The sequence below is a fragment of the Cinclus cinclus genome, chromosome 15, assembly GCF_963662255.1.
Source record: "Cinclus cinclus chromosome 15, bCinCin1.1, whole genome shotgun sequence".
Taxonomy (NCBI): Eukaryota; Metazoa; Chordata; class Aves; order Passeriformes; family Cinclidae; genus Cinclus; species Cinclus cinclus.
The window spans coordinates 7550922-7575493 of record NC_085060.1 but is presented as its reverse complement, the minus strand read 5'-3'; the positions used below and the strand labels follow the sequence as shown (position 1 = coordinate 7575493).

General features: G+C 50.9%; 1 protein-coding gene across 3 annotated transcripts in view; it reads right to left on the bottom strand.

The window, feature by feature from the left end:
- Positions 1–4442: 4442 nt before the first annotated feature.
- The window catches only part of OPHN1 (oligophrenin 1), a 50265-nt gene continuing 30135 nt past the window's right edge, over positions 4443–24572 (bottom strand). Inside the window, exons 9-24 of one of the 3 annotated variants that reach the window (XM_062502866.1) lie at positions 23992–24092; positions 22405–22496; positions 22205–22283; positions 21523–21556; positions 20167–20229; positions 19139–19213; positions 17405–17489; positions 17029–17087; positions 15499–15604; positions 14616–14775; positions 10858–11005; positions 9591–9887; positions 8739–8904; positions 7783–7833; positions 7011–7061; positions 4443–6847 (exon numbers count right to left, since the gene is read on the bottom strand). In XM_062502866.1, the coding sequence (XP_062358850.1) occupies positions 7019–7061; positions 7783–7833; positions 8739–8904; positions 9591–9887; positions 10858–11005; positions 14616–14775; positions 15499–15604; positions 17029–17087; positions 17405–17489; positions 19139–19213; positions 20167–20229; positions 21523–21556; positions 22205–22283; positions 22405–22496; positions 23992–24092 (1559 nt within the window). In that variant the 3' untranslated portion in view covers positions 4443–6847; positions 7011–7018. The remainder of the gene's footprint in view (positions 6848–7010; positions 7062–7782; positions 7834–8738; positions 8905–9590; positions 9888–10857; positions 11006–14615; positions 14776–15498; positions 15605–17028; positions 17088–17404; positions 17490–19138; positions 19214–20166; positions 20230–21522; positions 21557–22204; positions 22284–22404; positions 22497–23991; positions 24093–24572) is intronic. The other 2 variants (XM_062502867.1, XM_062502868.1) reach the window with 2 other exon arrangements.

Sequence of the window (24572 nt, the reverse complement as noted above, 5' to 3'; positions counted from 1 at the left end):
GCCAGAAAGCTCATTGCTGGTGCCTTTTTGCCTGGGGAGGCTTCCCAGCCCACAGCTATGTTCCTGGGAGTAACAAAGGCCAGTGTTTGCAATTGGTCCTTCCACCAGAGCTGAGGGAAAGAGAGAAGCCAATGCCACAGCACTGCAAGAAGAAAAAGAGCCAGCAGCCTTGGAGTGGCAGAGAGACTTTGAGATCTCTTTGGTTCTTTCCTGGCTCCAGGGTGAGAGCTGAGCATGATGCTGGGGATGCCTTGGTGCTGTTTTGGTGGGACTGTGACCCTGGAGACCCCACAACCATGTGATGCAGCACACACAGCCTGGTCTGGCCCAGTTTGGAATCACAATGCTTTGCCCAAATTATAGCATTACCTGAGGGTAAATACTCCCAGAGAAGGAATTAGGTGAATTGCTGACATAGCTATTTCTTGGTTGCTTTTTTAAAATTATTTTTATTTTATTTTATTTTTTTTTATTTGAGCTGAATGCATTGGATAAGGAAGAGAGAGCCCCAGAGTGTTCTGGTACCAGATGCTGCTGGGGCCAGTGGGGTGCAGTGCAGGATGCCCTGGGGACAACTGCAACTCACAAATCCCCTGTGATGTTTATTTGTGTAAGGATGTTTATTTGTGTAACCAAAGAGAGGGGCCTGCCTGGCACCCAGGTAAAGAAACCAATGACACTGTGCTGGGGATAAATGAAAATTCTCATTTCTCTTTCAGCCCTGCCTGAGGCCCATGCAAGCCCCCAGCCATGCCATGGGGTAGCCCTTCATGCTTGCTGTTCAGTTCTTTTTGTAACCTGGAAATCTGCTGTTGTTCTGAGTCCAATAAATGCAGAATCTGTTTTGCTGGAGCTCTACCCTCTGCCTGCATTTGGCTTTTGTGTCGATTTTGTGCATGAAATCACTGTGGGTGTGATGGCTGCCAGCAAGCAAAGGCACTGGGAATCAGTGGGTCATTTGCCAGTTGATGAGGCTGTTCATTGCATCATTGTAGGTTTTCTTTCGCAGTCAGAACTCATATTTAAATTAATCACATCTGAACTCATAATTCAATTGCATATCAATTGGATATCAATAATCCTTTCATATATTCCTTTTTGGGTCTTTTAAATTGAATTTCAGTTGATTAATGTATTTCTCAAAGCAAGGAGCTAATAAAGGCCAGTGTCCTCCTGCTCTTGTAATTGTTTTTGGTATCTTTATGAACAGTTGTAAATCCATTGTTCTGGAACGTCTTTATAAAACTGACCTATGCTCTCCAAGTAATAAAGAAGACGCTTATCAGCCGCTTGTTAATTCAAGGCACAGATGTGAATCCTGCCCAGGGCCAAGATTTGATTGAGACAAAGCAAAGAGCTTGGGGGAAAAAAAAAAAAAGCTTATGGGGCCTCAAATAGCTGGTAATGGCTCATGTGTAATTGCACAGCAGCAGTCCACACACCATGCCCCATGAGCTGAAGAACAGTGTGCCAAGAGAACAAAAACCCTTGGGTTTGTCATCCACAAGGAACCTGGTCCCATCCCTTGCTCAGAGCGAGTCACAGTGAAAAATTAATGTGTTATTTTAAAAATTCACCCTTAATGGACATTGAGCGGGCTTCAGTTCCTTGGGGATGGTTATTGAGTACCTGCCAGCATGCCAGCCTCCATGTCACCTGCCAAATGGCCAGTTGGACACCAACATCCCCAGGGACATTCAGGAGTCACTGAACGACGCTTCATGGGATGATGGACTTGATCCCTCAGTGGCTATACATCCTGGACTTACACTGGTCTCTGATGGCCCAAACTTGTGTGGCTTGAACAGCATCTGTGGGAGGACAGTGAGGCCACTGGTTGGGGGCTGCTGAGTCAAAACTAGCTGAAGGACAAATTCACCTCACTCAACTCCTTCTGCCCCATTATGCTTCAGCCACCTCTGCTGCACATCCTGCATCCCACATCCTACACCCTGCCTCCCCCCTGCACAGCTCACCAGGACCTACAGGTCACAGGGAAGCTGCTGACCTCCCTGACCATTCCTAATTGCTGTGGCTGTGGGGCCTGGCAGCATGGTGACAGCCACCATGCCAGCACTGGGGATGAGCCACATGCCAGAGGGCTTCAGAGCTGCCCTCAGAGATGCCTTGGCTCCCTGGCAGAGCAGCACACCAAGCTCACACGAAAAACTCCAGTTACCATGAAGAAGTCAACTGAAAACATAAAAACACCATGAAAACCCCAGAATGGCCCCATGCTTTAAGATCATTTATTTGTTCTTGTCCTCATAGCAGAAAGTAGGATATTTTTAAAACAGAAAAAAGTTCTGTTTCCTAAAATTTCCTAAAATCTGTCACAATTTGTGTCAAATAGCCCTTTCAGCAGTGGTTCCCCTCCCTGTGACCAAGGAGCAGTGTGACCCTGCTGTGCTGGCAGCCAGCCCCGAGTGCCTTCCATGGTGTCAGGACGAGCTCCCAGGACGAGCCAGCAGCAGCCACAGACCTCAGCAGGGTCACACTGGCTCGAGTGCCCTGACACAAGGGACATCAGTGCTGGGGTTTGCTCCTTACCTTGCTCTGCCTCCCTTTGCTAGCAGTGTCAGGTGCCAAGGGGAAGGCAACAGGGCCTGCCTGGCATGCCCCGTGACCCATCCCATAGGAGCAGGGTGGGTAACAGTGGCACACACGGTGTTGTAGCATGTTGTGGTGGCCACCAGGAGAGCCTGTGGGGCCAAGGCACTGAAGGGAGTCGGGGTGTGCAGGACAGAGTGAGGAAGGATGGAGCTGTGGGAGGATGGAGCTCCTGGGGACTAGCCTCTCTGAGCCTTCATGAGCATGGCCACATTTTATACAGGATTTCAAGAATCTTCAGAACTTCTGCCTTGCGGGAGCTCTTAGAGACACTGGCAGAGACTCTTAAAGCACTTCTTAAACTTCTCAAAACATAGAAAATGGAAAGCATCATGGCCTTTAATGGTTCAAAGCATCTCCTGATTGTTTAAGCCAATCACAGGATTTTTTGGAGGCCTGACCTGATTTACAGCCATGTGTATGGGCCAAGAAACCTGCTAAGGGCTGCCAGGAACACGCCCAGCACATGGAGTTGCTCCCAGCTCAGAGCATCCAGATGGGTAATGGTGCAGTGGGATGGGTCAGGGAAAACGACAGAGCTCAAAACTACAGCTCTGATCCTCCAAGGAGTTCCACGTGGGTGGATTCCAACACCTTCATGGGTCTCTGTGTAGCACATAAATTTCAGATGTCGGTGCTCCACTAAGTATATTTCAGTTCTAAATTTATCATACAGATGTGTCTGCTGCAGAGTCTTTGGCCTCTTCAAATTCTTCCTCTGGGAAGAACTCACTAAAGCTCAGGCCCAAGCTTTGGAACTGCTTGTTTTGTTATCTTCTCTCTATAAAAACCTGAAAGGTTTCACTTGTGCTGGCAAATAATTTTCTTGCTCATATTAAACCCAAATGTTTTCTGTAAGAAAGCGAGCCAGGCACCTGTGGGTTGGGAGACAAGGATTGTTGGGGCAGTGCCTCCAGTTCATCATTACTTCTTACGAGGCCTAATGAGGAAAGAAAACAGTTTAGTTCCCCAAATACCACTGTTTTGAATACATCCAGCTCTGGAAAAGTTACAGCCCCATAAGGAAACTTTTGAGAGAAACAAGAAGCCAGAAAAAACAAGCAGGAAACCCTCCAGCTGCTGCTCCAGGTGCATTGTGTCCATGCCCGCCCTGGGAGTGCTCTGGCTGCCTGGGCCCGGAGCCAGAGCACGGCACAGACCTTTTGGAGCTGGCAAACCTGGCCAGTGCTGCACCAGGAGCCCGCAGGCAGGGGCTGATCCTGCACAAAATAATTGCAGGAAGATCCCGAAAACAGCAACCAGCCCTGAGCAGGGTGTGGGTGGGAACACTCCCCTTCTCCAGCTGGGGACCCTCGTGGCTGTGGGAGAAGCTTGGCTGTCCCCAGGCCACCAGGAACACCCTCTGGAGCTGTCACCTCCGTCAGGCTTCTCCAGAAATCCAGGCTCCAAAGCTGGCTGTGAGATTCCTATTCCAGAGAGAGAAGCTGTTCTCTCCTGAGAGAAGGCTCACTGTTAAAGAAAAGCAAGAGGCCTGAAAATTCAGCAAACACTGGCGCACAATGTCAGAGTCAAAAGGTGGGGGAAAACAGATGTGAGGAGGGGAAATGAGTGCTGGATAGGTGGAAAGAAGCCACTGGTGGCCACAGGAGTTTCAGTGACCCATGGCACAGAACGCTGTCCAGGCACTGTGGCAGCACAGGAATATTCAGCCTTGGCAGGGCAGCTTCTCCAGTCAGAAAAATGCAGAAAACCAGCTTTGAGGACTGCAAATCCGGAGTGGGGCTATGGCAGAGCCCAGGGCACTACCAGTCCCATGGAAATAGCCCTGTGTGGCCACCCCAGGGCACAAAGATGGACCCCCACAGCAGGGCCTGCCTGCAGAGGGGACAGCAGTGGGGGCAGAGCTTGGGCCTGGGGTGAAGAGGAACAAAACACACCAAGATGGTTGTTTCACTTCATGGAAACTTTATAAACACTTGCAGTAACCTAAGCTTGTACACATCACAATGGCTCCAGGGCTGATTCTGGGGGGCTGCTGTGGTGCACAGGGTTATCCCACATTCCCAGTTGTCACTCCTGGGCCACTGGCAGCAGGGACTGTGCTCACAGCAGTAGGGATTGGGCCCCACAGCAGCAGGGACTGAGTCTCATGGCAGCAAGGATTGGACCCCACAGCTCCCTGACAGCACAACCATCATCCCCCACCAACTGCTGGTCCCCAGTGTTCAGCTGCACCCACAGGTGCAGAAAAAATCAGCACAGACACACAAGTGACAAAGAACTTTGAAAGGACACCACGAAAAAGTCTGCAAGAAGCTGCCTCTCCCCACTGCTCACACTGTCAGACTGAAAGCCAACCACATCTGGATTCTCCTTACCCACAGAGCCCAGCTCTGTCCTGGGGGTCTGTGCTGGCAGGGGGCATGAGGAGGAGGAGGAGGATGTGACAAGCCACTGCTCCTGCAGAATGTCACCTCCAGAGCCATGCACATCAGCAGAACCCAATGAGCTTCCCAAACTGACAGGTTCAAGGGGTCCCCAAACAGCAGCCCAAAGCAAGAAAGAGTTGGGAAATGCTGGCCTTTTGTGTGAGAGCCACAGGCACAACACCCCAACAGGGCCGGGGCTGATGTGCTGCAGGCAGGTGGCCCCACTGCCAGGCTGGTCAGACCAGATTGCTCCAGCTTCAGCTCCATCCCACCTGTTCAGAGATACCTGATCAGAACCACTGTGCCTTGTCCTTGAGTGCCTGGTGAGGGGCTGCAGCAGGAGGGGCTCAGCACAGCCCCAGGTGCTGCCAGTGCATACGGCACAGCCTCAACTGCCACAGCACAGGGCTGGTTTGGTTTTAAAGCCACTTTCATGTGCCAGGCCTAAAGGAGATTGCAGCTGGGGCACTGCTGAAGCTAAGGGAGCGAGAGCACCATGGACATGACACACATGAGTGCCAGTGTGTGCCATTCAGCAATAAGAGACACGAGGTCACACAGGCAGTGCCAGGAGATGGGAAGGACCTGCTCCGGGCAGGACACAGCACGCTCAAGGGATGGAGCACCTGGGAAGCAGTTGTGGGAATGTTTGGCCACTGTTCTGCAAATGCTCTCAGCACCTAAAGAAAGCCATTCAAAAGGGGGGAGTCATTTTTGGGCGGGTGGAGGAAGAAGGGAAGCAGCTCTGCTGTGCACAGCCCTGGAGCTGGGCCCTGCTGGCAGCTGGAGCAACAGAAAAGCCTCTACTGCTACAGAGGTCCTGGCCAGGGACACCTCCAAGGCCAATGGACATCATCCACAGGGCCATGTCTGAGGGACAGACTGGGCATCTTGTACTGGAAACGAATAAACAAGCAAACAAGAAACTGGGCAGCTCTTAAAAAAAAAACAATGGGTTTGACCCACAAACAGTGAGATTCAGATCCTCAGCACCTGTGTGCTGGCCACCACAATCACCCAGGATGGAGACTTCTTGGTGGGCCTGTGAGAAGTGGATCTGGTGGGAGTGTGGCTCACATGGAAGAGGAGGCAGTGGAGGAAGAGGAGGAGCACCTGCTGTTCCCTTCCCCCAGCTGCACCCTTGAAGGCTGCTGACCTGAGGGTGCTGCCTGAGAGCTGACCCCAGGGAAGGCTGTGGCCATGGCTCAGGTCAAGCCCCTGACCAAGCTGTGTCTGTCACGTGGTGTCCAAGGCCAGGGACATCCAGGAGGAGATGAGGAGACACCCCACAGAGCTGAGCACAGTAGTTCCCCTGTCCCTGCCCAGCCTGCATCACTATGGGCAGCATTAGCAGGCATGGCTGTCCCACACACTGACACTCACCAAGTGAGGGACACAAGCACAAAGGAAGGGGCTTCTCAGGACAAGGAAGGACTGCAGCTGTTTTGCCCTTGCATCCAAACACAGGGACTCAGCCCTTGTGCTGTCCAAACACCCTTTTCAAGGTGTGTCTCACAAAAGTGAGCAGGAGAACAGGTGGTCCATGTCCCCAGCCCTGCCCATGCTGCCATCACCTGTGTGGGCACACACGGGCACTGTCACAGCCTGCAGGGAGGAGAGGTGGGAGGGCAGGGAACAGTTCAGCACAGATGTGTAGGCAGGACCTGCTCTCCACCGTAGTCTCCCTCTCCTAATTTCATGAGCCACTTGTGGCTCAGAAATCATCGTCCGGTAAGATAGCTGCTCTCCAGGGCACTGGGGCTGCTGGCAAGGCTCAGCTCTGACTCCTCGGTCACAAGCACAGAAAGTCTCCTGGGTCCAGCTGGGCTGAGGTGTGTTTATAAAGCCTGGAAGAAGAAAACAAGCTCCATGTTCTGTGCAGCAGAACAAATCCAGCAGTAATGGCAGAACCACTGGACTCCCACAACCCTATAAATGCTGACTTTGTATTACATGTCTGCTTTCAGTTTATTATTTGATTTGGCATTATTTGTTGGCATAAAAACATACCTTTAGCCTCAGCTCTCATCAACTGGAATCCTGCCTTGTGGTGATGAAGAACTGGATAAAAGGAAGCAGAAGAATAGAGAAAAAAATTAGTGCAAGGAACAAGCTCCAACTCAGCTCCACAAGCTCCTCGAGGCTGGTAATGGGCAGGGAGAGGTCTGTTTGGCAACAGAACAAATGCCTTCTCTCCCAGTACCAGCAGCAGCAGTTCTCAGACTTACACACAAACCTGCTCTCCCTTGGGCAGAGGTTGGCAGCTTTTCAGAGCAGGAAGCTGAGGCTTATTTGGCCAAGTATTATCACAAATGGCACCTGCTGCCACTCAGAGATGAGGGCTTTTGTGTCCATGCTGTTTTCCCATAACCCCCCAGCTCCCTGTCTGCACAGCCCCTGTGCTGGACCAGCCACACTCTCTCAGCAGCTGCTGGGACGTAACCAGTTCTCATTACCTCATTACCATGACCTGATCTTCCCACAAAGCCTGAGTGCAATGGGCACTACACCATGCAGATCTACACACATGGTAACAGGGAACCACAGGGATGTTTCTCACTTGAAAGATTGAACATACCAAGTCTGTATCTGGACTCACATTTTACACTTTGCGCTCTTTGTTTAGTTTCAGCATTTTAGCTGAGCCCCATCTGCTGTTTGTGAGTGTGAGACAAGGCAGGCCTGGGGCTGGGGATGTCTGTGCTGGCTGTGCCTCAGAGAGAGCACCCTGCGCTGCAGGGCTGCTGCTGCCCACGTGCCACCTTTCCTGTGCCAGCCTTACCTGCCTGTTCTTCTGGAAGCTGTCTCAAAGAACTTGGTCCTAGAGGCCACTCTGCAAAGAAAACAGGAGAAGTCTCTCTTTTAATTTGACCTGGAAATTTGCTAATGAGATCTGCTCTGTGCCAGGGGAATGAGCTGCAGCATTGGCAGAACTGCAGAGATCACCTTCAATTGACAGTTCCTGTGCCAAGGCATAGCCAGGCTCCTTCTGAGCCTGCTCCACCCTCACATGACCCACCAGCACTTTGGCTGGGCTGTTTGTAGAACCATGGAATCATTTAGCCTGGGAAAGATCTCCAAGATCATGGAGTCTAACCTTTGACCAAACACCACCACACCAGCTAGCACCAAATGCCACACCCAGGAATTATTTCTGTGCTCTTGCCTATAATCCTATGTGCATCCATCCCCCTTATGGTCTTTCCTTCAGTGTTTACATGCTCCCACCCTTGCTTAAGAAGGAGAAGTTCTCCCAGGCAGTTCTGGCACAGAGCTGATCCTCATGGCATCTTTTGCTTTCTTTTGGTTAATTCCCATTAAAGCCAGCAGAGTTTCTGACTCTCTTAAAATCTTAAAGAAATCTGAGGATGAGATGAAGCTGAATTTCATCCAGTTTCCTTAAAAAGATCCAAGCTGGATCTTTTCCTGCCCCAGAAAGTGTCTCATTTCAGAGGTTTGCTGGGGGTAGGCAGGGAGGGGCTGAGCTCCACCGACCCAGGAACAGCAGGGAAGGGGATGGGACAAAGCTCAGCCCTGGGGCTGTGCTTGAGCAGCACAAAAGCTTTGTGTTTGCCTTCACTGTGACCCTGCTCCCCTCCCTGGCTGTCCCCTCTGCTCAGCTTTCCAAGTGACACTCAAACCTGCACTCACACCAGTGCCAAGGGACATCCACAGGTGCCACTGAGCCCCCAGGTGTCCCCACCAGCACCATGCACCCACCAGGTGCTGCTGGCTTACACAGATGAGGGCATCTCCTCTGCTGTCCCTGCTATCAGATCTGGCCTCTGCTCCAGCTTTGGAGGGATGGGAGTCCGGCACGGTGGATCCGGAGGTCTCACAGGGGGACGTGTTATCACAGGCTTATCACCATGGGAACGTGGCTTAGGGACACCGTCACAGTCACCTGAGGGATGGAGAGATGACAAACACTGAGCAGGAAGCTCTGGCAGAGGCCAGATATTTATGAAGGAGCACTGAACAGGTCTGTGGGTATTAATTCTGTCTCTCTGCCTCAACACCCTCTCACTGACAGTGGCCAATAGTCAGAATGGAAGGACAGAGTCCATGGAAAGGAAGTTCCCACACTACTTGCCCCAGAATGGCCTTCCTGGAACAGGGGATGGAGCTGGACCTGCAAGGACGAACTCAATGTAGTTGGTGACTGTGAAGCTGATATTTCCTGGGAATGACAAGTGCTCTTAACCAAACCCTGTGCAGTGCTGCTCTGCAAAAGGGAGAGGAACAGCACAAACTGATGATTCCTGCGGCTGAGCTTTCATCTTGGACAGTGACACTACCTATCCTCTCCTCGGCTGCTTTTCTTCCCCAGGATCCAGCCAACCTTGCTATTCACATAACCCTTCAAAGTCTTTAAGACTCAAGTCAACAATGAATGAGTGTCAGACTTTACCCATGCCCACACCTTAGGCTGTTCTGGTCTCCCAGCCCCTTCTGCTGAACTACATCGAGAGGATTTAAGGGCAGAAGCCCCACCACCTGGCCCAGGGAGGGTAGACTCAGCACCTCAGGCTTTCCCTGGGAGCAGAGCACTCCTGCCTGGCTCTGGCCAGGCCCCTGGTGCACACTCACCCTCTCTGCCACAGATGCCTGGCCGGGGTGCTGGTCTCCTGGCCTGCAGCGTGGCGGTCCTCAGGGCAGGGCTGGTCACCACCCCGTTGGCCGCCCTGCCAGTTGGCTTCACCCCTCCATCCTGCAGCCTGTTCCCCAGTTTCCCCAGCTCGGGCTCAGTGCGTGGCTGGGGCCGGCTCTCAGCAGGGGGACGCCCTAGCTCGTCCCCCCCAGGCCGGGGTGCGGGCAGGCGGCTGCGGTGCAGGGGCTTGGGGGCCTCCACGCCACCACCATTGGGGGTCTGCCCAAGCCGCTCTGCTGTGGAGACAAGAGGGCAGAGACCCGTGGGGTTAGGTGTGTACCACACTCAGTGTGCCTCCAAAAGCCACTCATCTCACCCCTCTTGCTGTGCTACAGACCCAGGAGCAGGAGCCCTGCTATGAACCAGGCTTCTCCCCTGCAGCCTTGGCGCCATCCAAGGAAAACGCTTCTGCTCCCACGTCAGGGAAGCATTGAAATGCAAGGCCAGCCCCAACTCCATTAGCAGTCTGGGGGTTTTAAAGAGCAATGTGAATCAATCATGTTTTGCCAGTGTCACAAAGTGCACTTTACACCTAAACATCACCAGAGCTCTGAAAACTAATGGAGAAAGAGACTTTCCATTCCTTTGAATGGTGACTGTGGAATCAGGCCACAGCCTGCAGTGACAATTAGAGCAAATCAGGTGCAGAAACATGATTTTAAGCTGATATGCCCTTAGCTGTTAGTCCAGTTGACTGCAAGGAATTGCTGAAGTCCTTATCACGTCAGAGTAGAACTTGGCCTAGAAAATTCCTTCACTGCATCCTGAAAAAGTTCTTTGGAGTTCTTGCCCTGAATGTGGAACTGCCAGCAGCTTAGCCAACTTGAGACCTCCTTGGGCCTCCCACAGCACAGCCCTCCCTGGCTACCATCCCACCAACACTCCATGCAGCTTTTTACCTCTGATGCCACAAAACCTCTCCTCTGGGCCTCTCCTGTGCCAAGAACCAGCCTTAGTTTCACTAATGGAGAATGCAAGAGGTCCCAGAAAAACCCAAATCCCACAAAGTCTGACTTGGGACATGATGCAACAAATGTATGAGTGCTTTTGGCTTTCCTTTCTCTCTAAGCAGCCCTCACTGCCTGCCATGTCCAGGACCCGGGAAGCACAGTCCTGCTAATGTTACCTCCGTTGCTCCTGGAAAGGTGCTCCAGGAAGCAGGAGGGGTGAGAGGCAGGTAAGGCATCAGGGAACAGCCACACTGACCTGCACTCTCCTCCACAGAGGCACCGAAGAAGACAGGTCTTTCCCTCAGGGGACGCTTGGAGATGGTGATGGGTTTGTGCCGTCGGGCAGCCACCCTGGGTGGGGGCACCGGGGGGGCTGTGGTGTCTTCTGGGGGGCCAGAGTAGATCTGTAAAGGGAGATACGTTCAGATGGCCGGACACAAAGGGGCTGCTGCCTCACCTCCCAATGCAGGTGCCCCTGCCCAGCACAGAGGGGGATGGTGGCCACCTCTGACACTGTCCCCACATGGCACTATCCCCACCATGGCACCATCCCCATCATGGACACCATCCCCACCATGGACACCGTCCCCACCACTGACACTGTCCCGGTGGCTCAGCAGGAAAATCACAAACACAGACAATTTGTAGAAGCAAATTCCCCTGGAGCAGATGAGGGAGGCTTTGAAGCTCCTGACCAACATCAAGATTCCCATGGTCAAAGAGATACAATCCCCAAAACATCCAAACCAACCCTGCATTGTTTCAGGCCTAACACTAAAACCCTTCAGCTCTTGGCTTACAGTGACGTGTTTGGCACAAGGAAATTGTCTGGGATGAAATACTGGCATAAAAACAATGCTACTGAGAAGTTTTATCTCCTTTTCTCACTGGTCATGTAGCACCTATTTGGTTGGGATTAATTGAGAGGTTCTCATTTATATCAGGACTTTTTTTAAGAGCTGAAAAAGAAATACATCTGAAGATCTGAAACACCATATCAAAGCCCAAAGCAGCTGCTCCTGTGTTCTTCCCAGAGATGTTAATTGAAGTTTTATCAGACTTTAAAGCCTGAGTTACTATGGAGAGGTGGACTAAGCTGCTGAGCCCAGAGGCTGCACTGCCTATCCTGGGACATGTGGAGTTGGTCCCTGACTGGCCCCACAGAGGAGAGCTGTGCCAGCCCCACCAGCATGCTGGGTCATCACACCCTTGGGCCACACTTCAATATGGAAAAACAACTTTATTGAATCACCCAGAAAAATCTTAACATGAAGAAATGTAACATTCTGCTTTGATTAAGTGCCTCATTTTGGTAATTCAAACCAAAAGTATATTCCTTCTTCTCTGGACCAAAGAGCAGGGCTAGGAGACCAAGATGGGGGATGGGAGAGGAAAACATGTCCCTAGTTTAAACTCCTTGATCCCAAGTGTGTGCCTCGGGAGGGCAGGCAGTGGCAGACAGCTCCCCACACCCCAGGGTCAGGCTGCTCTGGCCCAGCCTGGGCTGCCTTTGGGTAAATCCATGTGCCAGGACCAGGCTTGGGTCCCGACAGCCTAGCCCACTCTGCATGAGGAGAGGAGGAACAACACAGAATCACTGAATGCTTCAGGCTGGAAGGGCCCACAGTGGGATCATCTGCTCCATCCTTCCTGCTCAAGCAGGATTTCCCTAAAGCAAATGGTATAGGACTGTGTCCAGACAGTTCTGGAATATGGAATATGTCCAGTGAGGGATGAACTACACACCCACTCTGGGAAAAAAACCCCACACTCAGGGTTTGGTGACACAGAGAGGCTGCTGGCTCACTGCCTTCTGGGCTCTGCCCTGGGCAGGGGCAAGATATGCTGTCCTCTCCAAAACACAAGGTATGGAGCACTCTCTTGCTTTGACATAGCAGCACGTGAATTAAAAACAGCAGCTTGTGTATTTTTAAAACAGCAAAGAATTGCCTGTAGGAGGAGAATTTTTTGGAAATATCGACCTCAACCCTACATCCTGAGCAGAATCCAATCCTGCTTTTAAAAGAAACATTAAGCTCCCCATGGACACTTACACAGGTACCAAAGAATACTGTTTTCAACACCTGAAACCCAAGCTAAACCAACCACAAATGACTGTGTTTAAGAGGTGGGGTGCAGGCTCTGATTTACTTCTAATTGAAAATCCAAGTTAAATAACCTAAAGGTACCAAGATATTGACAGACCCTCACTTTAAGGAGGTTTGTACAGGGAAGAAGGCACTTCCAGAACAATCAACCTATTTAATTTAACCACACACGGCACTGAAACATGAGCTGTGGAAACAGCAATTATCCACAAACACTTCATGAATAGTTACTTTGTCCTCAGAGTCTTCAGATTGCACCACATAACCCACATCCCCTCTTCCTCCAACTCATCTGAGCTGTTTGCTCATGTGTGAGCTCTCAGCTCTACCACTGAACTTACAAACTCAATTCAATAAATGTGACTAATTTAACCTTATTGCTGGAGAAATTAAAAGCAAGCAAAAGGACATCTGGCTTAATTAAAGCTGTCGTTCCAGCTCTCAGAGGTGGCAGGATGAGGTGAGTCAGACTGTACTGCAGGCTGTAAGGAGGGGAGCACAGAGCCTCATCTCTGGAGTAAGCATGTGAGACCCCAGACACAAACCAGTCCCCGTTTTTCTGTGGGAACTTATGACAAGTGTTCATAGAGCCCAACAAAACAACTGGCTGGTGTTTCCACGAAGCCTCTCTGAGCTCTTTCATCCAGTTTCAATCCTTGGCATCACAGCTGACTCCCACCCCCTCACCTGGTCCCCATGTAGTCCCCACCTGGTTGCTCTGGCTCCACATCCCTGTTCCAAGAACCTTGCTGTTCCAGCTCTGGCTGCCTCTTCCCTTTCCAAGGGAGCTTTGCCCCCGCCCATGTGCTGCCCTGTATGCTGGGAGCTGCCCCAGCCCCCTCACAGCAAACAGCATCCCTGAATGAAGGGCTTCATGCACTTCCTGCTTCTAAAGCAGGAGAGAGGTGCCTGTGTACTCTGCTGTGAAAAGCTGGAGGACCAAACTTGCTCCTTGGAGCCCAGGGCTGTCACAAAGGCATTAATCTGCTCCCTGCTCAGGGTCTGCTGCTCTGGATACAAAAGCTGCCCCAGCTTTCAATATTAACACCCAGCTCTTGTCGTCCCCCAGCCACCTGACACTGCTGAGCTGGTGTCAGGTTATCGCTGAGAGAAAGTGCAAGCACACACCCAGGGGAATAGTCTGCTTTCCAAAGACACAACTCCACATGACAAAGCTGCTGTCTGCACGTGCATCTCCAGCACCACCCCAGGACCCTGTCTGGGCACATGGGTGATGCTCAGGCCAATATATGAAATACCCCATGCAGATCCATGGAAGGCAGATGAGACTGGAGGCTCTCCAAGGCTCTCGGTCCTGTGGCTGGGCACCAGCCTCAGCTCCTTCAACTGCTCCACCCCAGACAGAAGCTCCCTCAGACTCCCCCTCAGTCCAAAGAGCAGCTCCCTCAGACTCCCCATACCATCTTCACACCGTCCCTATATCTGTACCTGAACGCAACCACAGCTGAATTATTTTCATCAGCCATTCAACACTTGTCTGCTCTAGGTTTTTTCCATTGATTTAACACTTGTGCAGTGTCTCACCTTGGACTGTGCCCATTAAAACCAATTCTGCTCTGGTCTAGCTCCTGTCTAGCAAGGTAAAGAGTGAAGCCCTGTAACGTCCAGTCATACAATAGGGTTTTTTACAATCAAGCTTCCCCTTATTTTAAAAAGAAAAAGAAAAAATGCCCAGACTCACTGTTTCCTCTGGGACCAGATAACAGCAACATTGAGGAACACACCTGCTGCTCTTTGCTTCCTCCTGAAGCCTTTCAGAGCAGCGTGTTATATAAAGGCAGCCCGAGGAGACTCCAGAAGGAGCAGGAGAGCTGCCGTGTTACCACAGCAACAGTCTGCAGGAGCAGGCTGGAGCAGCTAGAGCTGCTCCGGGGCTGCCCCGTACCTTCCCAAAGTGCTCTATCAGGATCTCGACCACGATATTTTGGAACTTGATGTTCATCATGGCTGCCACAGTGTCCTCCTGCGCTCTCATGAGGGTGGGCCCAAAGATCACCCCCATGTTGGACGGTGACATCAGATTCTCCCGGCTGTGCTCGCAGACGCTGCAGAGAGCAGGGGAAGGAGGAATAGTTTGGTTTTTTTTCAAACAGATCTTATTCCAAGAAAAAAAAAAAAACCCAAAAACAAACAAACTAAAAACAAACCCAGGATACATTTAAGAATCAGACATTCACTTTTCTTGATTGTGTTTCAGAATTTGTTTCCCAGCAGTGACAAACATGGCTCTAGCTCTGACACAAACATTTGGCTCCGACAGATGCTGGAGAGAGCAACGTGTTGACAGCATCTTTATTTGATCTCTTCCTATTCCCAACTCCTCTTTAACTCTGCAATCAAAAGTTATTTGCACAACATATGCACAAAAGGAATAATTTAGATCCTTTTTATACAGAACTGACTTCTGGCTTTAATTTTCTCTCTCTCTGAAGGAAGAGAACTGAATATAGGGAGCACACTATGGTGGCTTCCAATAAATTTCTGAGGAGTCACAATTTACAGCCCCTGCTCTCAGAGAGTATTTTCATTTTTAAATCATTTCCTGCTCTGTGCATGTCTGAAAGGGGATGGAAGGAACAACCAGAAAGAGAAGCATCACTGCATGCAGAAGGCAGCAAAGGACAGTCACCCCCTTTGTGAAATCCACATGGAAATTCCCAAGAGGACTAGAGTGGGTAAAATTTTGCAAACCCAACCTCCCAAAAAGGCTTGTTCTGCTGATTCCATTATTCCCCTTTCTTTATTTTTATAGGAAAACAGCTGCTTACTTGACGAGGTGTTGGATGAGGAGTTCTAACATCTCCCTGTTCTTGTCAGGCAGTTTATAGACCAGTGCATGAATGGCTCCCAGCCTGTAATCCAGGTTCTCGGACTCTGGAAAGCAGGAAAACAAAGAAGAATTTGTACCCAACACTTTCAAAGTAAATACACCAGGGAAATACAAAGCCAAAGGAACCCTGTGGAAGCTGTTCCCTGTGCAGCATGGGAGTGAAAGGGAGCAGAGGGAAGTGAGATTTCACCGCAGCAGGGTGAACCCTGGGAGAAACAATATGAAGTGGAAAGAGGAAGAAATGGAGCTTGAAAGGGAGCCCAAGGACACGTTCCAAAAGAGGCTGGGCACAGGCAGGTCCTCCCTTTCACACCCTTGTTCCACCTGTGTGGGAGCACACAGCCTCCCTCTGGGAGTCCTATCAGCCCAGAGAGCTCTGACAGTGAACAACACCTAAAATATCCTGCAGGGAAAAAACCTGAGTCCCTGACCCAAAGAAGTCACCCTTAGAAAAATAAATAATCAGGAAACAATAAAATACTCAGTGTGAAAAGAATGGTGTGGGGTCTGGGTTGCTGGGAAGCTCAATGGTGCAAGTTTCTGAGGGAGAACAGGGAAAGGATAAATGTCCTGCCCACACCCAGCCATCAGGGGCCTAACCAGCTCTGAAACTAAAAAATTCTGGGATTAACCACCTTCAACAAGTGGTGGAATATTTCCCTTTCCAAAAAAGAACTGGTGTTATTCTCTGGAAGGACATGTGAAAAAGAACTGGGCACTCTCCCAGTCTCCCGGTTGACTTCTGGAGGCACAGCAGGATGAAAGATGTTCTAATACCACACATTTCCAAATGCCAGCACACCCATGCTGAGGGTGATGACCAGCTCCCTGCATCCCTGTCTCCCTCACAGAGCACTGGCTCACAGCTGGCACAGCTTATCGTGGTTGCAATGGCCACAATGAGGTGACAGCCAAGGATGGGCTGGCTCAGCACAGGTGAAGCGCTGGCACTACACTTGTGCTTCTTGGCTGAACAACCTCTGCTATTCCCAGCTGTGACTCAATCCTAACAGCCACAGCAGAGAGATGCCTTCCATGTACTGGCAGACACTCTGTTTTCAACATCCTAGGACAAATGTCACAACCTAAAGGGAACACCTACTTATCTGGGTTTCAACAGCACATCCCATTCCCTCTCAGGTTATAAAATATATCAATACTGGGGGGGAAACAATTCTTGTGGCAGACTTGTGATGCTTTCAAGTGAGTGACATCCTCTGGCTCTCCAGACCCTGTGAACACTTGCCCTGTCTGAGGGAGGGGCACTGCAGTAGCAAAGGAGGGAAGAGAACATCCAGCACATCTCCTGCACAGATAAGCACTTGGAGGAGAGAGCCATGGCTCTTTCTACAGGTGAAAAAGCCAGACACTACTGAGCTGGGATGGCAGAGCTCTGCCAAGTGATTTTGATGGGTCCTGGCTGAGGAGAGCAGGGCCAGGGACCATCAGGGGAAGCTGTGGGACTTACTGGCAGCCAGGACCAGCTCTTTGTGGAGCTTGTACGTCATGACGGGCTCAGACAGGTTCCTGCAACAACGAGAAAGAAAACTGAGCTGTGCAGGGCATTGTGACCCACTTATGACCCACCTTGGGTCATGGGCAAACTGGCTCATCCCTCAGTGTCACCAAGTCCCTGGGGCATTTCCCTCTGCTGACAATATTAGGGAAAGAGCCCTCCCCATGGGATTGAGGAGCTCTGCAACAGCCATATTTATCATTCCTCTCCCCAAAGCTTTTGTCACTTTGCTCTTTCCAACAGCCAGTTCTGAATATCTGGAAGCTCCTTTCACCTTTCATCTGGATCAGCCCTTTGCCTCCTTGGGGCAGGTGACCTGCAGTGCTACCTGAGATAGAACTTCAGTGAGCTGGTAATGGTCTTGATGTCCCAATCCCCACTCTGGAGATCCACATCCCCGGGGCATTTTGGATCTGGAAGAAGAACGAAAAGGTTTTAGAATAAAGTTCATTTAGATGTTGCTAATAAACAGTCTGCTTGGGGTGAGGGTTTCCCCTCGAGACACACAAAGCAACAGCAGCATACAAAGAGAGCTCCTAATTCCCATGGCTGGGAAAAACAGAGACACAGCACCAGTGTCAGGATTTTGGAGAGGCTGGGAAGTGGCATTAATCAGGGACAAAGAGGGAAGCACAAGGTGAAATTTAAGCAGTGCTGAGAAGTCACTGAGAGCATATTCTCTATAGTTGATTTTTTCCTAAGGCTGGCAGAACCAATGCATTTCAACAGGTCCAAGACAAGCTTTCTCACATCCAAAGTAATCCAAATGCCAGCTCCAAACCCTCATTTGCAGCTACTCCCCTGAAGGCTGTTCTGGAAGCATTCCCTCCTGCTGCACGGAAAGGAGGGAGCTCAGGGGAGGCCCAGCAGCATGGAAGTACAATTTGCTCCTGCCTACCCCCCTGATAAACCACATCACGTCTGTGGCACCATGAAGTGAAGGATGTAGTTTTAGGATGGGGGAAAGCTGGACTACAGAAATAAACAGCAGGATTTATTTTTGAAAATAAATAGGACTAGAGACTAAAAAACAAAAAATCTCCTTCAAGTGGTTAAAGATGAAATCCTGCTGCAGCAGTTATTTCTGGTGTTGGTGGTGTTAGACTTTACCATTGTGCTTTCATATGCAGTGGGGTGGCAAGTGATTACCCAGACCTATGCAGATAAACAAAACAAAAAGCCACTCATTGGTGGGATTCAGAGGAGAAAACCACAGAGCTGCTCACAGGGAGGGTGAGAATCAAGCAGCAATAGAACCTGAGGCTCAGCAATGAGTCATAGGCCAGCGGAGCTGGGTTGATGCCCGAAGTCATGGCTCTGTGAGAACTGGGCATAGCCAGACACCAGTACAAACCAGGGTTTTAATAAACAACATCCAGAGCAGAAGCAATAGGAAACAGCCAAAGCCTTTGAATGCTGCATTTTTATCAGATGTCTGAGCTGGCGTGAGCCTGAGGCACACAGGCAGCGAGGTAAATGCAATCCCTGCCCTGCACTCCAGCCCCAGGCAGGGCTGGGGAGCACGGTTTGGCCTTGGGTAGGTGGGGACTGACCCCAGAGGTCCCCCTGGCTTGCAGAGGGGCTTGCAGGTGACCATGAGGTGTGGGTATGATGGCCTCAGCCAGGACCCAGCCCAGAAGGGCCCGTCCTGGCACAAAGCAGAGCTGCTGAGCCCCACAACCTGCCAAGAGTATAAACAGTGTCCAGTTGCTAAGCTTGTATGACAGACAGATCCAGCCACAGGCAGGCTCACAGCAAGAACACATCCACTGACTTCTTAACACTTACACTGGCTCCTTATCGTACACACTGCATACAGAGAGGTGTTCCCATCTTTCCAGAGAAAAACCTTACACTGGGGTGGAGGGCTCCCTGCAAAGGCCACCTTCCCAGTCCAGCTCATTGTGTTATCCCAGGACAGAAGGGGAAGATGAGCCTCAGAGGGGTCACAGGGACCAAAACCCACACTGGACATTTCTCACTGTGGAACCCGATCCTCTCTGTCCCTCACAAACAATTCAAGAAAAGCAAAGTAAAATTGCACAGAATTATTAATTCTTACCAAAAAAGGCATTCAGTAATTTCTGCACCTGAATATTGCTGCCAACAGTCCGGTACACGCCCTCCGTAGTGATTCCTAAGAGGACAAAGCCAAGAGCATTAGCTGAAGTTTCCTGCTGTTGGTCCAAAAGCCCCATCTAGTGGAATTATTTTCCTGCTGCTGGGTTCTGTCCCACAACCCAGGCCCTTTTCCACATCCTGGGTTCTGTCCCATATCCCAGGCCCTGTCTCACTCCCCAGGCTCTGCTGGCACGGTCTCTGCTGACCCCAGCAGCCAAGGCCACAAGCACAACTGTGGTCACCATATCACAGTCAGGTGACCACAGCCAGGGCATGGGACACACCAACCCACACACCCCATTTCTATGAGGTGCTGCTTTATCATGGATTTGTTCAAACCCCCACAGAAGACAAACACACTGAAGTAGAATCTGAAAACACTGGCCAGTGCTGGGACAGGCAGAATCAGTGTCCCTCCTAGCTCTGTGAGCAGGGTCTTTTGCATCCCTGCTGCTCTCCATTCCAGTGGGCCTTGGCTGCCACAGCCCCAGCAGCCCCAACTCCACATCTGGAGATGAATCCAGACCCCTGTCCCACACTGGTGGTGCTCACTGGTGCAAGGCTGGGTGATATATGACAGCCCAAAGGATGAGCTGCCCACCCTTCCACCTGCTTCTGCTGCTTCACAGACTGGGGCAGAGGCAGCCTGTAGCCACCTCTCAGCCCTGCTGCCAGAGCTGCTCTCCTGCCCAACACTGGGTGTGCTCAGGACCAAAACTGAGAAAACCACAAGTGAAAACAGCATAAAGGTGGAAATTCAACCCCAACTGTCTTGGCACAACATTCTGAACCAGGTGGGATTTCTGCTCCCAAAAAACACACATTCAGCTGAAGAACACACATTTAGCTGAGGAACACACATTCCTCAGCTAAAAGCTGAAATCCTGTATCAGTGGCTAACACTGTACTGCAAGAACTACTGTAACTCAAGGCCATGGGAAGCATGGCCAGGCCGGGTGAGCTCCTCACCTTTGGTCTCCACTGCATTGATGCACTTCCGAACGAACTTGAAGCCCACCTCGTTCAGCTCCACTGTTTTGGACAAGGAAGCTGTGTTAGCTGCCTGAGCACTCCTGAAGACCCCTGGGACCCCCCACACCCAGCCCCAGCCCTTCTCAGCACCCACAGCTGCAATGCCACAGCACACAGAGTGTTCACACCTGCACCCCATCCCCTACCCCCTCAGGAAACACCAGCATTCTGGACATCCTGACAAGGAGTTATTAATTCCATATGTTCTCCCATTTTTCCTCAAATTTATTTTGAGTTGCAACACTGCTCGTTGCCCCCTCTCTGTCTTTAATAAGAACAACAGTGTAAATTGGTTTAATAATAGTGTAAATTATTTGGATTGTGTCTAATAAAGACTTGAATAATCACTTTCAGAGCAAAATCTGTAGTTAAAGCTCTTCCTCATCATGGGACTGTGTCATGTCTGCTTATCTACATCACTGGATTAAAAAGCAAAACCAATCCAGCTTGATGTGCTGAGGAAAGTTGAGCACAGGTGCTCCACCAACCTGGGGAATCCTATGGGATCCCTGCATTTTCAGCAGATTGTTTACACTGATTCTGTCTGCTCTGAACAACAGCAACATCAAGCTCAAGTGTCTCTTAGCCCTACCCGAGGAATAAGCACAGACCCACCTGGTGCTTGATACTGAGGGCTATGATACCACTGAATTCTTACCAGCTCTAACCTATGACAAATAGAGAATGTTTATTCAGTGAAACCCTAATTCACATTCCTCCCAGAGTGATGTGAAATGGCCACACAGCAGGTTTGTGCTCATGCTTTTGGGAATGCTCCCCCTGTGCTCATTAAAGCCAGCTAGTGACAGAGCTGATAAAGTGACCTCTGAGACAGAATGCAGGTTTCACCCAGCTAACAGAGCCCCAGAGGGGTTCCAGGGCTCTGCAGCTTGTCTCAGTGTTCCAGAGCTCTGCAGGGTACACCCCACTGCTGAGAGGGGGGACACGGGACATGGTGGTGGGTGGGAGATCCAGGGAACTCAGTACCACCTGTATTACAACCTTTGTTAAGGGACACATCCTCAGAAGCTCTCACTGGGGTTTGGAGGTGCAAACTGAACTTCACATCCTACTACTCCTGGCTAAATAAAAACCTGCTCACTGCAGCTCTGTTCAACTCCTTATCTGGGATCAGTGCCAGACACTGTGGTACAAGAACAGAAGTGACACTGCTGTCACAGAGCAGGGACAGTGCTACTCAGCAGGAATTGAGGATGAGTGTTATCTGCAAGGAAAATCCTGCCTGGCCTCGAGGCTGTGAGAGCCCAGAGAACAGCAACAGAAGTGACTCACTTTCTTCCTGCTTCGTGATGGGACTGTGATAAATCTGAAAAAGGGGAGGGAATGAGGGAGAGAGAAGCAAAACCATCATCAGCATGATTTGATATTTATTTCTGAAAAAAATAAAAATAAGCATCCCATAAATCACCCCCAGATCACCCCAGAGGCAATCACAGCCAAAAATATAATGCCCCATAGAAATCTCATTTTGTAATTAGGCAAGAACCCATCATGTGCACAATCAAGGAGTTTCTGCTGCCTCCCTGCATTTCAGTGGGGCACCTACTGCTAGGGAAATCCTCTGTTCTGCAGGCAAACCACAGGGCTCTGAGCTTTGCTCAGACTGAAGGAACACCAGTAGGCACAGAAAGGTGGGAGAACACGGGTGCAGGATGAGCAGTGACACCTTTAAAAGGTGCAGAGACAGACTTTAAAAGAGCAGAGAGAGACAAAACATCTCCAGCAGGTAATGAGGAGCAGGTATAGGAGTGAACCTGCCTCGGAAAGGCTGGTCCTCAGGTGGGCTGGCACAGCGAGGGAACATCCCGAGATTTAAGGGGGAAACCCAAAATCGCCGGTGGGAGCTGAAGGAACGGCGCGGAGCCCATGCAGCACTGATCCCGAGCAGCAGCCGCCGGCAGAGGACACTGCTCAGCAGCGCATCCCAGCTGGGAACAGCTCCAGGAACACTCACCGGCTCCTTCCCGTCCATGGCCTCCATCCACAGCCTTCGGTTGGCTTCTGAGAGTGCCTGCAGCGTGATGGTCCCGGACCTGTGCAGAATTCCCCCAGGGACAGGCAGGGAAAGGAAAAAAAGTTGTTTTTAATAGACAGCAAAAAGGGATTTGCCGCAGACCCGTGGGGTTTGGGGCCACCAGATACGAAGGCTCTCACCTTTCATTAGTTTCAATGTCAAAACAAAATCTTTTGTCTATGGAGTCAGTCTTTCTCCTTACGCAGGATTTCAGGGTCAGGTCCAAGGTGCCCTAGGAGAGAACATGAAAGCCAAGGTGAGAGGACAGAAACATGGGAGATTTCAGGCTCCTCAGGCCCCTCAGCTGCTGCCCACAGCACCTGTCCTGACATTCCAATGGCATTGGTACAAGATGCACAGGAGATCCTCCCACCATCATCACAGGCTCTGAGTTCCAGGCTTGTTCTGAGCCAGAGAACGTTCTGGACTCAACAGCACTACCCCACAGAGCAGCACTCTGCCTCTACAGTGCTGGAACACCAACTCAGCAAGGCACTCCCTGGTGTCTGAGGTCAGGACCACACTCACCCATGCTCTGACAGAGCTGGGTTCTGATTTTTATCAGGGCTGCTCATCAGTACCAATCACCCACATCACCAATGATGTAAATGGCTTTACACAAACACTGTGTGGAAAAGGGATGCACGTTTCCTCACCCCAGATAGAGCAGACATGCTCTGGAGCGGCTCAGCTCTGGCCCTGGGTATTCATGTCCCTGTGCTCTACAGCAGAGTAAATTCATAATTTGATTGAGGGGTTGTGGCCAGCTGTGCCAGCTACCAGACTGCCAGAATTTGGGAAAGGCACTAAGTTTTCCAAGCCCCTACCTGAAGTAATGAGCCTTACCAGACATGCTTATGGTATAAATGACAACAAATCTCTCCATGCAATATTTTGGACATTTCTTTGCCCAGCTCTCTGCCAAGGGATTGCAAAACATCTATTTTATTTTCCTGCTGCAGTGTGCAGAGCCCTGCCAAAACCAGACCATGAGCTCACACACTGGAGCACACAGGCCTGGCTGGGAAGGCCCTGGGGACCTGCTCCATGGCAGAGGAGAGCGGGGGACTCAGCTGGAGGCACTGGCTGTGCTCCATCCTCCCACCCCTCCCAGTCACGAGGAGAGACTGAGGGATCTCCCAGACTCTGGTAAACCAAAGCATTTTGTGAAAGAAGAAGTTACCCAAATTGTGCAGTTTGAATCTGCACTGTTGCCTTCTCCTCTCCCCACACTGTTCCAGTCCCACAGAAGCAGTGCTGAGAGCAGAAATCAAACCACAAACCAGTGCTGTGAGCACATGCTGAGGCACGAAAATACTGCATTTCGAAGAAGTAATTCCTGTAGTAACCTGAGTCATTCGGACACTTCAGTGGCTACTACAGTTATTGTGGGAAGGATCAACGGGGAAGGATCAACATCAGCTGGTCCAGAGAGGCACAAGTTTGACCCCAGACTGAACTCATGGACCAGCACTGTCTGGTATCTCTCATGTCCCACAACCCATGTCTGCTGCCAAGCCCTGTAGGGCCTGGGCTCCCAGGGACACAGTGGAGTAAGACCTCTCCTCACAGGGGTGCCTCTTCCAGGTGATACCAAAATGCCCTGGGTGGGCAGGTAGGGGACAGAGCCCACCCCTCTGCTCTGTGGCACTTGCAGGGTCACAGGAATGGAGGCCATACATGGTGGGTCCAGGGGTTGTGCCAACATTTGCAGACATCCAACTCACCTGCTTAGCTCCAGGCTTCTGGTCTGTGGGTGTCATCCGCAAGGTTTTTGCCTCTTTTTCATACTGGCAGTAATACTTCACCCAGGAGATGCCCAGAGCCCCTGCAGAGCACAGGAGAGGCCAGAATCAGGGACAGGGCTGTAGCTGGATGCAGCCAGCAAGGCATGGTCAGTGTTGCTCACATGTCCTCCTTCTCTGGGGATGGACATTGACAGCCCAAGGGAACATCTCCCTTGTAAGTGTCTCCATGGGCAAGAGCCAGGAGGAAGAAAAGAGAAGGAGAGGAAGAGAAGAGAAAGGGGATGAGATGAAGAGAGAAGCAGGAGGAGAGGATGAGCAGGAGGAGAGGATGAGCAGGAGGAGGGGAGGAGGAGAGAAGGAGAGGAGCACACAGCAGCAGCTGCCTCCAGGAGCACAAGGCAGCAGCTGCCTCCAGCACCCTCCCAGCTCACTGCTGTGAAAGGACATCTGTGGGACTCTGACCACAAGCCAGGCTGGTTTGGCCAAGCCCAGCCAAGACCTACTCTGGCAGGATCCTACATGTCCTGAATGTCTGTTTCACAAACCCCAGTACTTCTTCC